The sequence below is a fragment of the Hyperolius riggenbachi genome, chromosome 1 (assembly GCF_040937935.1).
Source record: "Hyperolius riggenbachi isolate aHypRig1 chromosome 1, aHypRig1.pri, whole genome shotgun sequence".
Classification (NCBI taxonomy): domain Eukaryota; kingdom Metazoa; phylum Chordata; class Amphibia; order Anura; family Hyperoliidae; genus Hyperolius; species Hyperolius riggenbachi.
In genome coordinates this window covers 404,083,387-404,099,454 of record NC_090646.1, presented here as the reverse complement: position 1 = coordinate 404,099,454, position 16,068 = coordinate 404,083,387, and the positions used below count along the sequence as shown (strand labels likewise).

The following is a 16,068-nucleotide window of genomic DNA, read 5'->3' as shown; positions in this document are numbered from 1 at the left end:
TGTTTACCACAAGTACGCCTATCTACTCCCCTGAGCTTCAGATGAAGTTTTGTGGGGAGTAGATAAGCGTAGTAAGGGAGGTGAAGTGGTTAAAGAAAAACTCGGCAATAAAGCTATTCTACCAGTAATGGCTTTTCCCTCTTCCCCTTGAATGAAAGACAGCTAAAATAGCTCTGTAGCTCTGAACTCTCCTTCCTCCTGGAGCTGGGTTAATCATGCTAAGAAATGTCTTCCAATCTGGGCCTATTCAATTCACTGTTTTTGGAACTGCCTCAAATGCCGTTAGAGCAATTGGTCAACATTAGTGATGGTCACGCCTAGGAGAAGCATGTGATCATTTTGTACAGGTGATAGATATGTCACCTGATTTGCTAGGCATAATCATGTGCTAAAGCAAGATGTGATCATAGCAAATCAGAGCTTTGCCAATCTATCAGCTGATCAAACAAATCACGTGCTTCTCCACTAGTTCTCCTAGACATGTCCATCACTAGTCAAGATGTGAAAACATTGGTATGAATCCTCATGTAATAGTCTGAGAGTTGACTATATTGATAAGGAATGTCAATTTTTTTTCTTACAGATGATAATTTTTGAAAGACAAAAAAAGAATTCAAAGATTTGAATTAAAATGATTAATTTTTCAATCCCCAAAAACTTTATAAAGTTGTTTTTCATAAGAAAATAATTTGCAATTAAAACAAAAGAAAGTAAGAAATGTATGTATGAGTTTGAATAAACACCCAAAATCCCCATTTATATTAAAATATATTTTAAAGAGAGGTGTGGAGCAATATTAGACACCTAGCTGACCTTCACAGAGACTTTGATGCCTTATCCTACTGTTAATATGAATAACAGGTAACCATGACAACACCTTTCAAGAAGCTTATCAGGTGTCTTATGTACAGGTGCCTTGATAATGCTGCTTCATTTAACAAAGCTGATTACACCCAGGTAGTACCTGAGATATGAAATGAATAGCACTGACTTCTGCACTTTCTAAGATTACTGAATGTAGATTTGTTGATGAATGAAGAAGACAGTGAAATGAGCTGCAGTATTCATTTTGACAAGATTGCTACTTAACATCAGAAGGCTTAATTTTATTCTATTTCACAAAGTTTGCAACAGGAAGATGGCAGGGTTGTCTAACGCCTAATCTTTATACTCTGGCAGACAACTATATAAATGCAGTGAAATTGCAAATTCATCTAAGGAAGCATTTTTCATCATCCTCCCCATTATCATTGGCGTTGCCATCCATATGTGGTGTTTACCATACACTAAATATTCTGTGAATTGTAATCACATAACAGTAAAGGTAGTCTCCGGATAACAAACAAGATAGGGACTGTAGGTTTGTTCTTAACTTGAATCCATTCTCAAGTCGGAATACTCTGTCATCTCTGTGCCAGAGTGCCCCTGTGTGCCCTGTACCCCTGTCCCTCCAGTGTCCCCCTCTATGTCACCTCTGTTCACCTGTGCCTTCAGTGTCCCCCTCTGTGCCCCCTTGTGTTCCCCACTGTGTGACTTTTGTCTCCTCGTTTCCTCAGCGGCCCCCTCTGTCTCCCTCAACTTACATTGTGTCCCTCTGTACCACCTCTGCCATTACCATCCCCTGTGTGCCTCCTTCTGTCCTAGTGATGATCACTAAGTGCAAATTTTGCTTATGTGAAATTTCACGTAAAATTTCACAATTAAGATTAAATGTAATTACAATTTTGAAATTAAATTTAGTTCACGTAATCCACACAAACCTCCAGTGGGTCCCAGTGCTGGATTGCAGGTTTGATTTAAAATGTGTATGCAGAACTCGGAACTCGCTATACAGTATAATGTACTGCAGCAATATGTCATTTTACAGAGTTTAAAAAAACATGTTTTGTTTGAATTTTTTAAAATTGATTTTCTCAAAAACGTCAAGGTAGCTTTGAATTTTTCGGCTTGTTCCCATTTTCGGGCTGTTTGTACAAGTGGGACGTTCATAAATCAGAGACTGCCTGCAGTTTCAACTCTGATTGAAAAAATATCTAATGTTATTACCATATATACTCGAGTATAAGCCAACCCGAGTATTAGCCAACCCCCCAACTTTTCCCTAAAAATGCAAGAAAAAGAGATTGACTCAAGTATAAGCCGAGGGTAGGAAATGCAGCACAGACCTGATAGACCGTGGGGGCTGGAAGAGGCCCAGGTAAGTAAATTGTAACTTTTTGGTGGTGCTGGCAGAATTTAGCAGTGATAGCTGATCAGACTGGTTGCTGTAGGCAGCATATTCAGAATGCAGTTTTGATAAATAAGATCCACAAGGCCATCTTCTAATATGGAGTGGCCCTGGCATATGTAGAGGGGTGGCAGGAAGAATGTAAAAACCGATCATTGTGACTTCTGCAACTGCATTGTAGAAGGTGAACAGCAAGACGGGCTTCTTTCACCTTTAAGCTGAATATTCACTACACATTACATACTACACATTCTTTCACTCACAGGTCAGCACAGCACCTGGATTCCTTGTCAGCCTAGCTCTTATCTATATGATGCCCTCAATGCCATGACTTTCTCGAGTGCTGTCACGGCATATGCAGAGTGGTGCAGGGCAAAGCAATTGACCTCTGGCATATGAAGAATGTGAACAGTGAGCTGGGCTTCTTTAAATCACATGTCAGCACCGTGCACCTGGATTCCTCTTCATCACCATGCTCACTCGCTGTCAGCTGCTGCCATTCGATAACCACGGAGCACAACACAAAGCCTGGAGCCAATTAGGAACGCAGACTCTGCCGCTGTATAGTTACCTAATGAGCCATGCTATCAGCCGTGCACGCAGTTCTGGCCATCGCTTCCACTTTGTGAGCGGGGCGCTTCTCCTAGGTTTCAATTTCGTCACGAGGTATGTTCCCGCCCTTCAGGCGCCTGATTGGTTGGATGTGTTGCTGACAAGCAAAGGGGAGGAGATGGCCAGAACTGCGTGCATGGCCGACAGCACGCCTCTTTAGGTGACTATACAGCGGCAGAGTGTGCGTACCTAATTGGCTCCAGGCTTTGTGCTGTGCTCTGTGGTTGGTGAATGGCAGCAGCTAACGGCGAGTGAGCATGGTGATGAAGAGGAATCCAGGCGCGCAGTGCTGGCATGTGAGTGAAAGAAGCACAGCTCGCTGTTCACATTCTCCATATGCAAGAGGTCAATTGCGCTGCCCTGCATCACTCTGCATATGCCGCGGCAGCACTCAGAGGAGAGCTACACCCATAGCATAGTGGCACTAGGTAAGGTGGCTCGAGTATAAGCCGACACCCCCACTTTTGGGTCACTTTTTTGGACCCAAAAAGTCGGCCTATACTTGAGTATATACGGTAATTCATGCTTTTTAGGGGATTTAAGCTCCTCCATACTTTTCTAATTCCTTTCTATTCGCTATAAAGACCCATTATCATCTTTCCTGTGATATTTATGTGCAGACTCTGAAGTAGTTATAAATGCGGGTCTACCTGCAAAGATGGAGTGCATCAACTAACATGTATGAGCATGAAATTGCCAACCCTCTGACCAATGCACTATATACATTCATTTAACCACAGAGCTATTGGAAAACCCTTGTAACACATATAATTGCTCTGTTTATGTACACAGCTTAATAATAAATATATGTTACTATAATTTAAGAAAACATGAGCTGCAAATAACTTCTTATTCTTCATAATGTGTATTCATGTAACACTAGCATCCTCTGCATAGTCGTGTAACTACTAACTACTCTCTCAATCTCATAGTGTAAAGCCATTGTGTGTGTGGCCATGTGTGTATGTGTAGGGGGGATAAACCACCGATGTGTTTTGGAAATGTAGGAGGCGCACACAAAAATGGGGAGAACATGCAAACTACATGCAAAAAGTGTCTGATAAGGCAAACGATTGTATGTTTAGTAATGATCCTAAATTGGACTTTCCTATATTCTTATTTGTGTTTTGAATGATTTTCATTAACCTATTGAACTCCTTTCCTATTCCTCATTGCCAGAGGTATTTGACAGGGCCACACACGTTAGTTATTAATTCGCTCTAAAAAAAAGGCTTGGTTCTGAGGCACTGCATGCAGCTTATGGAGTATGTGACATTCTCGGTTGCACAAGCAAAAAGAGCTGCAAGCTGCTAGCACAGGAAAACAAATGCAGCTGCTGCAGAATTAATGAAATCAACATGTCATCTAGTATCATTTTTACCTCTACATGGGGGCACAGTAGTAAGGGGGGTCAAAGAGCCCCTTTACTAGTTTAACCTACCTGATTTGCACTGGCAGGGAAAAATTGCACTTGGACCCTATTTTCACTTGGACACTCTTTACCTCCTACTATTTTGACAGTATATTGCAATGCAAAAAGGAACTGTAGTGAAAATAATATAATGAATATTTTATTTTTTACAATATTAATCTATAAAATATTTAGTCAGTGTTTACCTATTGTAAAATCTTTCCAAAAATTTTTTTTTTACTAAGAGTTCTGAAGCCAGTACAAACAATATTTGGTCTCCCGAATGGGAGGAGAGTTCCGTATTTCTTAACAGCTTAGGATAAACATCACTGGAAGGGCAGGACTACATATCAATATACAGCACTATATAGATATAGGGAGTGTTTCTGATGCCGACACCAGGAAAATCACTGTAAAAGTAGCTATCCGGGATAATTTATTGCATTCTACTATATATCACTACAGTCCGGGCAGTTTCTAGGCTAAATTCCACCCAGGGCAAGGGTGTAAAAATCACACACCGCCTGGAGCCAGGTATAGGTGCCCACAGTATAGGCTAGCCAGGTCTAGTTGCCCGCAGAATAGTTAGCCAGCTGTAGGTCCCACCCAGTATAGGAAGCCAGGCATAGTTGCCCCAAGTATAGGTTAGCTAGGTAGGTGCCTCCAGTATAGGGTAGCCCTTATAGTTGCCACCAGCATAGGTTGGATAGGTAGGTGCCCCAGTATAGGTAGGTGGCCCCAGTATAGGTTAGATAGGTAGGTGCTTCCAATATAGGTAACCAGTATAGCTGCCCCAGTATAGTTTAGATAGGTAGGTGCCCCCAGTATAGGGGAGATAGTTAGGTGCCCCAGTATAGGTTAGATAGGTAGGTGCCTCCAATATAGATAGCCAGTATAGCTGCCCCCAGTTTAAGTTAGATAGGAAGGCACCCCCAGTATAGGTTAGATAGGTAGGTGCCAAGAAAAACAAAAGTTTGCTTTCCTAAAACAGAAAGAATTTGCGATAATTCAGGTTGGAGTGAGCTCGAGATGTCTCCCAGGCACCACTGCTGAATATATGCAAATTAACCATTGTACCCTTAGAAGCTAAACACACCTCCAGAACCGCTGGAATGCAATGATGTGTCAGCTTGTTAATGTGTACAGAGCCATAATAATCCAACATGCATACAGGCTGTTTCGGATTGTTTGATCCTCATCAGTGCATGGCATGGATTAATTTGGCTCTATGGAGTAGGGCTTGTAAATCCGAGAGGCACAGACTAACCAGCAAGCTCATGGCGACCCAGAACTCATTGGGGTGTGTAAGGGACTACAATGGTCCTAAAAGCCCCCTTACTAAGATGTTAAGAAAAACAAAAGTTTGCTTTCCTAAAACAGAAAGAATTTGCGATAATTCAGGTTAGAGTGAGCTCGAGGTAGGTGCCCCCAGTATAGGTTACATAGGTAGGTGCCCCCAGTATAGGTTAGATGTGTAGGTGCCCCCAGTATAGATTAGATAGGTAGGTAGGTGCCCCGAGTATAGGTTAGTTAGGTAGGTGCAACCAGTATAGGTTAGATAGGTAGGTGTCCCCAGTATAGGTTAGATAGGTAGGTGCCTCCAGCACAGGCCCAGCGGCGAGGGGAGCAGGCATAGCGTAGTTACAACTCACCTTCCACGATCTCTGCAGCTTCTTTCCTCTTCCTGTTTCTGGAATCTGTTGCACTGGTAAGCGCCCCCTGCTGTGATGACTTGACCGCATGTCATCACAGGGTGTGCTGTAACCAACATGACTGACGCCGGGAAAAGGAAGAAGAAAGAGACTGCAGGGGATCATGGAAGGTGAGTTGTAACTACGCTATACACGCTCCCCCGCCACTGCGCCCCTCATCCAGCGCCCTGGGGGATTGCGCTATTCGCACGCCAGTAGAAACGGCTGATACTACAGTGCCTCTTAAAATCAAGATCCATTATATCAGTTTTCACGTTTTATGTAATAGAATTTGCATTTTATGTGAAATAAAACATTTCCATGTGAATGTTGACCCTTACATAAAGTAAGAAACAATTTCAGATGAATATTTTCTCACCTGGCATACCTGTATTATCAATTTTAATGCATATAAGCTATTATGTTTTTAAAAAAGAAAATTGTGTACTTGTAGTGCAATAATAACACATTTATTATTACGTAATAAAAAAAAAAAGAAGAAAGAAACAGATAAATAAAAAAATAAAATAAAGAAACAGATAAAAAAAATAGACCAGGTAATTGAAGGATAACTAGGCGATGGCATCATCCACCCAATTCATGCTATCACATTTGTTTCATTATAAAACTCTTTTACCCACAGCACAGACATGCCAGAAATGTTAGTCTGTGCTAAAGGAACCACGAGGCATGGGTCAGAAGTTAAACTGCATTGCAAATTGCAATTTAGCATTTGTTTCAGATTTAGCAAATGCTACTAATGAACCCGACCTTTAATGGAGTTCATATCCATAGAGATTAAACCATTGCTGTATAATCATTTCACCCCTTTGAACTTTCACATCTTTCTTTGTACCAAGCAAAGAATAAAATATTTATTACAGAGAGAGAAGATCAGGACTTTTTTGGTGCTTTAATTTAAGTAATTAAACATTCTGTCTCTGCAGGCTTACACAACATCAGTGATCCGTCCAGGCACAAAATTCAGACTGACATTATGCAGAAAAGGCTGGTAACACCATAGGTCTACTTTTAGCTGAAGTGAACCAAGGCTAAAAAAATCATGTCCCAACAGTGATCCTAGGTTGGGTTTTACTAACTCTAGTTCGGGTACTTGTGCATTGTAGGTGTGTAAAGGTGCTCGTTAACTTGGGTGCCTAGTGATGCCAATTGTCAAAATATCACTAATTCCATACTACCAATATTCTGCTATTGTCTGTCCTAACACTGACCCTCCTTCCTAAGCATACTCCTTTCTAAACGTTTAACACTAAGCCTCCCCACCCCCAAGCAAATTCCTGTGCTAATTTCCTCTCCCTCAGTATTTCCTCTATTCTCTCCTTAACCTACCATTACCCACCTAACTCTGCTGATATCCAGAGCTCAGCCGTATACCGTATTTTCAGCCATATAAGATACACCACTTCTCCTCCAAAAATGGGGAGAAAAAGTCCCTACGTCTTATACGGCAAAGCGCTGACCCTCCGCCACGTCGGGGATTCCCTGCCTGTGTGTCCACTCCACCTGTGTGCCTCAGCTCCCTCTCCCTTGTGTCTCTGGCCCCCCTTCCCCGTGTGTGCATTGGCAGCCGGCTTACCTCATCCATGGTGCCCGCAGGAATTGCAGACCTCCGACTCCTCTGTGCAGCCTCCTCTAGCGATGGACTAAGTACAAGGCCATCAATAGGAGAAGCCGCATGGAGGAGACGGAGCTCTGAAATCTCTGCAGGTGTCATGATGAGGCACACACGGGGGGGAGGGAGGGGAGACACAGGGGAGAGGTAGTGGAGGCATGTGGGTGGGGGAGCAGTCACACACTGGTACACAGGAGGACACATGGAGGAGACATGGGGTACACAAGGAGACACATTGGGAGACATGGGGCACACAGGAGGCACATGAGGGAGACATAGACCACACAGGAGGACCCATGGGCCACACAGGTGGACACAGGGGGAGACATGGGGCACAGAGGAGGACACGTGGGGAGACATGGGCCACAAAGGAGGACACATGGGGGAGACATGGGCCACACAGGCTGACACATGGGGTACACAGGAGAACACATGGGGGAGACATGGAGCACACAGGAGGACACATGGGGAGACATGGGCCACAAAGAAGGACACATGGGGGAGACATGGGCCACACAGGCTGACACATGGGGAGACATGGGACACACAGGAGGACACATGGGGAGAAATGAGCCACACAGGCAGACACATGGGGTACACAGGAGAACACATGGGGGAGACATGGGGCACACAGGAAGGCACATGGGGAGACATGGGCCACAAAGGAGGACACATGGGGGAGACATGGCATGGGCCACACAGGCTGACACATGGGGTATACAGGAGAACACATGGGGAGACATGGGACACACAGGAGGACACATGGGGAGGCATGGGCCACAAAGGAGGGCACACGGGGGAGACATGGGCCACACAGGCGGACACATGGGTACACAGGAAAACACATGGGGGAGACATGGGGCACACAGGAGGACACATGGGGAGACATGGGCCACACAGACAGACAAATGGGGTACGCAGGAGAACACATGGGGGAGACATGGGCCACACAGGCGGACACATGGGGTACGCAGGAGAACACATGGGGGAGACATGGGCCACACAGGCGGACACATGGGGCACACAGGAGGACACATGGGGAGACATAGGCCACACAGGCGTACACAAGAGAACACATAGGGCAGACATGGGGCACACAGGAAGACACATGGGGAGACATGGGCCACAAAGGAGGACACATGGGGGAGACATGGGCCACACAGGCGGACACGTGGGGTACACAGATGGACACCATTTGGGGGTGGACATGTACAAGACATGGACACACCAGGTTTAGTATATACTGTATCTATTTTTCCCTGGCTTGTGCCTTCTACACCTGAGTGCGTCTTATATTCCAGAGGCCTGACTATCACTAGGTGAGACTCAGCTACAGTGTACCCGAGCAGCAGCCGAGTGGTGGTGCTCGGCTAAAAAATACATCATCACCAGTGCCCAAGTCAGTCTCTCGTGCATTCAACTACTCAGTGACTGAGTAGCAGTTCTTTAGTAGCTGAGTACCTGAACCCAAGTAAATTACCTGGCGCACCATAGTTGCGGTCTATGGCAGCACCTGAACCAATGAACTGTGTGTCCAAATTATCTGTTCCGCTTTTAGGTGCTGACACCACATGAAACATAGCTTGTGTTTAGGTTTTGTGTTAAAAGATATTCGGTGAAACATCTGTAACTGATATAAGCATACCTGTCAGGGTTTACCGATTGTAAACTGACCCTGTTTTTTCGCTACCGCATCCGCACCTACCTTTCAGGACCACTGTTTTTTTATTTATTTGTTTTGTTTTTATTGGTGGAACACTTTCTCATATATATATATATATATATATATATATATATATATATATATATTATGCTATACTTGGCATACACAGTCTTAGTATCATTTTCTCAGAGAGACAATGGCCTTAATTCACTAAGATCATGCTGGAGATAATAAGGCAAGAGATAACTTACCTCCACACAGTGAGAGAGTTATTTTATCTCTTCCTTCCTTAAGTTACCTCTTCTGTAGTTAATTTTCCTCCTCTGTAGTTAATTTTCCTCCTCTGTAGTTAATTTACCTCCTCTGTAGTTATTTTCACACGCAGTTAATAAACAGCCTGTCTTTAACTCTGGAGTTATTTTAAGGATTGAAGAGTTAACTTAAAGGGACACTTAAGTCAAACAAAAAAAAATGAGTTTTACTCACCTAGGGCTTCCAATAGCCCCCTGCAGCTGTCCGGTACCCTCGCCGTCTCCCTCCGATCCTCCTGGCCCCGCTGGCAGCCACTTCCTGTTTCGGTGACAGGAGCTGACAGGCTGGGGACGCGAGTGATTCTCCGCGTTCCTGGCCACAATAGCGCCATCTATGCTGCTATAGCATATATCATATACCATGTAGCAGCATAGAGGGTGCTAATGTGTCTGGGAACGCGAAGAATCACTCGCGTCCCCAGCCTGTCAGCTCCTGTCACCGAAACAGGAAGTGGCTGCCGGCGGGGCCAGGAGGATCGGAGGGAGACAGCGAGGGCACCGGACAGCTGCAGGGGGCTATTGGAAGCCCTAGGTGAGTAAAACTCATTTTTTTTGTTTGACTTAAGTGTCCCTTTAAAGACAGAAGAGTTAACTTTAGGTTTGCCTGAGGTAAAATGTTTCCAGAATACTACATGCCTTATCACCATGGTGATAACTCTAGAAGAGTTATTAAAGACAGGAGATAAGCTTTGTGAATTGAGGCCAATGCTTTCTTTTGGTGTCAAACATTTATGCCTAAGCACTACAAACAAAAAAATAAATTAAATGCAAATTTTGATATGAAAATAACTCATTTAAATGAACATACAGTATACAATATGCTCACACTTGGGCCCAGTTTTTAAAGTATCCCACAAGCATATGTAAACATTTCAACTCGAATGTTGGTAATATAATACATATTAATATGGATATAATACATATTAACGTGGAGTGCTGAACACATAACTGCAAATATGAAAATTAATTATATGTTAATGGTCTAATTGATTAACATGAACTGTGAGATCTAATGCAAACATACCAAATAGGCTCTTAACCCTTTCAGGACCTGAAGGCTCAGGCCTTTTTTAAGGATTTTTTTTGACCATTCCCTTTTCTGCCCTGTGGTTACTGTGATTGGCTCACAGTAATCACAGGGTAAGGAGCCAATGAAATTTAATGATAATAATAACATCATGCTATTAATGTTATTATAACTGTTATTCTGTATTAATGTATCAACTTGTTATTTAGTCATTGTTAATTTGTTCTTAGGTTTTGTTCTCTGTTGTTTAAATATTTAATTAGCCCTTATTCAAATCACTTTTTCTCCTACAATTTCTCCTAGGAGATAATTTTCATCTGTTTAAAGAGACTCTGAAGCTAGAATAAATCTCGCTTCAGAGCTCATAGTTAGCAGGGGCATGTGTGCCCCTGCTAAAATGCTGCTATCGCGTGGCTAAACGGGGGTCCCTTCACCCCCAAACCCACCCCCGCAAAACTTGGTCGTCAACTTGGTCACAGATTTTTTCTTCCTGGAGGCAGGGCTAACGGCTGCAGCCCTGCCTCTCAGCGCGTCTATCAGATGCGCATCGCCGCCTCTCCCCTGCCCTGCCCCTCTCAGTGAAGGAAGACTGAGAGGGTCGGGGGAGAGGTGGAGGTACGCGTCTGATAGACGCGCGGGAGGCAGGGCTGCAGCGGTTAGCCCTGCCTCAATGCGGAAGCGCTCCCCGGCTGTACGGAGGGGATTTGGGGGTGAAGGGATCCCCGTTAAGCCGCGGGATAGCGGCGTTTTAGCAGGGGCACACATGCCCCTGCTATCTATGAGGTCTGAAGCGAGATTTATTCTCGCTTCAGACTCTCTTTAAAAATACATTTTCAGCACTCTGCATTTGTGCACTCTGCATTTCTTACTTACCAGTAGCTTATAGGCATTTTATTGCTAAGTTGTGAACATTTCATTTAGGAGAAAAAGAAAAAGAAACAGTGAATTAAGTAAGGGCCTTTGACCCATAGGCAATTCATTTTTTTCTACTGTGTTTTCTTCTAGGTGATAATTTTTCATCTTCTATTTAGAATAACTATTCAGCACTTTGCAGTTGAAAAAGTACTAAAAAGTAAGAGGAAAAGTATGTTAAAAACTACTTTAAAGGAATACTATCGATTCACATATTTTTTTCAATTGACACAGGAATTGTTTGGGAAGTGCTGCTAAGTACTGGTATATACATTTTAGTAGCAACTTCTTTGTTTACTGTTATCAAAATACATTCAAACTTTACTGACGCCAAAACTGATGGCTAACTGAGCCATGAGGAGAGGGGAAATTCCCCTCACACTTGATTGTTTAACTCTATGTGTAGCTGTGTGTGTAACAGAGAAGAGAGCTCCCAACAGCTGCAGCTCCTGTGTCCTGTGTTTCTGACTGAAGTGTCTGAAGAGGGCAGAGGAAATGTAACTAATTGTCACAGCTTTTCATACTGTTTTTGCTTTCAGAGTTTGATAGGTTTGATATTTGCTTTCTGTAGTCTGATATGCAACTCTGGCTGTGCATTGAAGCAGACACCCCTTCTGCAATTGATTTGTCCCAATATAGCTAAATCCTACCCTCAATAAATTACAGCTTTTGCCTCTGATATTTAACATGACAAATAGGAAAATGTTTACACAGCTACTTAGACATTATTTGCACACTGTCATTTTAGAACACTTGGGTATCGATAGTATTCCTTTAATTATTTTTTTTTATGCTTGCTGGTGATTTAAAAGCCATTGTATTAACAAGTGTTAAAATATCACTTAAGAGAAAATGCAGAAGAAAAGATAATTGCACATGGGCCTTTGACTCAGATACTGTTGCCAGCAGCTTGTTCACTCCAGTTCTTTCTGTCCTCAAATTGTATAACTGTGAAGAGAGTATTGAAACAGCAATTGTGTCTCTCCCTGCACAGTAATCACTCAGGCCTGGTGCACACCAAAACCCGCTAGCAGATCCGCAAAATGTTAGCAGATTTTGAAACGCTTTTTCTTATTTTTCTGTAGCGTTTGGAGTGCACTTGCACAACATGAAGTACACTAGCAAGACATGTGTTACCTAGGTAATGTGCAGGGGCGCCTCTGGCCATTTTGTCACTGAAGGCAAGGAAACCAGAAGGCGGCTTCATCTAAGGTGCAAGCATCCAGGAGGATAGGAACATGCCTAACATTTACTTTGATTTGATGTTTAAAAATTGAATATTTTTATATATTACCTCTTCCAGATCCATTTCATCTGGGCTGTCCGCTGGCTTAACAAACTTGCCACGTGATTTCTTCAATGGGACAATAACAATGTAATAGCCTCTGTAAAATAAGGAATAATCATTGCATGTTATTGGATCAGGACAAGTGTGGTGTCATTTAAGGACAACACTGCCATTGCAAATGAAAACTGGTAATGTTGTTACACTAGTTGCCCTCACATACTTCTTGTGTCTGTGGGTTATGGTGGTTGGTATATATAAACATTTTATAGGCCTCTATCTGTAGCGTAGGATGAGGTAGAAGGACACACACAGGTCATAAACTGCAGCTTCCACAAACTGCTTCAGAAATGCCATGCTATCAAAAAGGTTATTTGAACATTCAGCAAACAATGCTGGAAGACAAATAACTTGCAGAGCATCCAGGATATATATATACAGCATATATAGAGATAAATATATATATATATATATATATATATACACAGCATATATATATATATATATATATATATATATATATACAGTATATATATATATATACAGTATATATATATATACAGTATATATATATATATACAGTATATATATATATATATATATATATATATATATATATATATATATATATATATATATATCCTCTTGAGCGTGTCCTTAGGGGTGAGTGCTTTTAGTCCAACAGGAGGAAAGCTCTATACAAATGTTAGGATACGATTATAATGCTACACACTATCTGAGGCTTATGTGTAAAGTACATGCTGCAATAGGTGGGAATACACCTATAAAACCTTATACAATGCATGCCATACAATAAAGTGAAACGTTAGTGCATACAACTGACCATACAACTTAATGGTTGCAACCGACAGAATTACATGCTGTATCGTATGTGTTTCAGTATAATGTGGAAGCTATGACATATTATACAGTTTAATGTGCGCAGTGATCATTGCATTGTGAACATACCAGAATATTATCCTCCTGGGGACAGCCCATAGTAAATCCTATGCCGCACTTGTGGCTGCCTAAACCTGATGCGGCGTAGGATTTACAGTACCTGCATTTAGCGCTCCCGACGCGATTGCACGCACCCGAGAGGGGAGATTAAGCTGTCATATGACAGCTGACATCTTCCCTCGCTGATCAGGAGCCATAGCGATTGGCTCGTGATCACGTGATCACTATGATCACCGAGCGATCGTAGTGATCACTGAAAGCAGGAGCTGCTCATTGCTGGAGCTTGGGAGGTGAGTAATGGCTGCTGGCTATATGGGGGACACCTATGTCTAGCTATCTATACTGGGGACACTGCTGCCTGGCTATCTAAATGCCCCCCCCCCCCCCACATGTGAAAATGCCTGGTCCTTAAGGGGGGTTAGGCTGCCAGTCCCCAGAAGGTTAAGTACCACACATAGCGGTCCATTCATGAAACTGGTAAAATTATTAAGGTAATGCATGCATTGTAGTGCACTTGCACAACATGAAGTACACTAGCAAGACACATGTTACCTAGTTAACATGAGTTGCAACATTTGCCCAAGATGCATAAATGTCATGAGTACTAGTAAAGTTGCTGTGCGCTGTCCACATACTGTAGACATTGGCCAAGCTATGAATAATGCAAAGTTTAATGCAGAAATATGAAAAAAAATATTAATAAGGTATGAACCCATCTGTGCAAAAACTCAGGAGAAAAGCTAATTGAATAAGGACCTACTGATTCTCTTTAATTGTAAAAATGAGACATTGGTTCCATCATGTACTGTAATACGTGTTATACAGGGGCATATGTTTAAGCTGTTTGTGTCCCTGTCCTAATACCTACAGAAAATAAGACTGAAAGACACTAGATGCACAGAGGAGGTAATGGGGAGACCTTCAGACTTTTCTTACTGGCAACATTAAGCATGGCTCAGGTCCCATCCAATCTATGCCCTGGCACCTGGCTTTGTTGTGACTTCATGCCACGATTATGGTAATAATTACGTACTTATCAATCTTGGATGAGTAAATATAGTTTCATTTACAGAGAAGTTTTACATTTTCAGGGTATATTTATTTTAATGGAGATGGAATTATCAGACTACTGCTGGGTAAAGAGAGGAAACTCAGTGAAGAAATGCAAACATCCGAAAGCATTATACAAGCTGCTATCTCATAATTGCTCCATGTCTGGCTTCAATGTAATTTTACTTTCCTCTGACAATGTCTTCCTACTTGTGCATTAAGTAAAACTTTAGACCGTCTTAAATTGTGCCTGCCAATATAACTGCTCCCAGGATAATTGCTCCCAATGTAATTGCGTCAAATCCCTAATGATAATGCACCCACCCAGCCCACAGCATAATTACATTTTGGTTAAAAGTCTGCCTAATTATGGCATTTAAGGAGACATATCCTAATTGTGTGTTTTGGGGGATATGCTGCCGAATTATGTTGTTTGCGCTTGTAGATGCTTCCCAGTTATGTTGTTTTCATGGTGCATGCTGCCTTATATTTGGAGTGTCATGTTAACTAATTATGTTGTTTTGTAGGACATTCTGCTAACTTGTGTTGTTTTTGCGACATGCTGTGTGGTGCCTTATTATGTTGTTTAAGGGTTCACTCTGGCTATATTTGGGGTATATGCTGCCTATTTATGTTTTTACGGGGACTTTGCCTAATTATCATTCATTATTATTAATTATACAGTTTGGGCATGTATATGCTGTCTATACATGGTTGCTGTAGAAAACAATATGTATTTGTAAGTTATTATGTCTATGAATGTTTGTATGATACTTAAAGGACACCTGAATTGAGAAGAAGAGACTGCTATATTTATGTCCTTTAAAATAATACCAGCTGCCTGGCAACACTGTTGATCTATTTGACTGCAGTAGTGTCTGAATCACGCCAGAACCAAGCATGCAGCTAATCTTGTCTGATTCGACACTAATGTCAGAAACACCTGATCCGCGTGCTTGTTCAGGGTCTATGGCTAAAAGTATTAGAGCCAGAGGATCAACAGGATAGCCAGGCAACTTAAAATTTCTTAAAAGAAAATGAATATGCAGCCTCTATATCCCTCTCTGTTTAGTTGCCCTTTAAGTCCCTGATGTTTTCTTTGAGAAAAGGGGGCTTTGTCCAACATGTTGCTGGGTGTGCCACTGATTTCCAGTTACTTCCCTGCTAAGTACAAGTTTTCAAATGCCCCACCCACAAACTATCTTACACTTTTTACTACAGCATGGTTGGGGCACCACAGAAGTGCCCCTCCATTGGTGCTCCAGATCTTCTTGCATTTTATCAAG

General features: G+C 42.3%; 1 protein-coding gene across 39 annotated transcripts in view; it reads right to left on the bottom strand.

Annotated features, from left to right (window-relative positions):
* Window positions 1-16,068, bottom strand: part of PTPRD (protein tyrosine phosphatase receptor type D) — a 382,778-nt gene that overhangs the window by 139,696 nt on the left and 227,014 nt on the right. For all 39 annotated transcript variants that reach the window (XM_068235008.1, XM_068235101.1, XM_068235030.1 and 36 more), the window contains one exon: window positions 12,782-12,872. In XM_068235008.1, coding sequence (XP_068091109.1) covers window positions 12,782-12,872 — 91 coding nt within the window. The remainder of the gene's footprint in view (window positions 1-12,781; window positions 12,873-16,068) is intronic.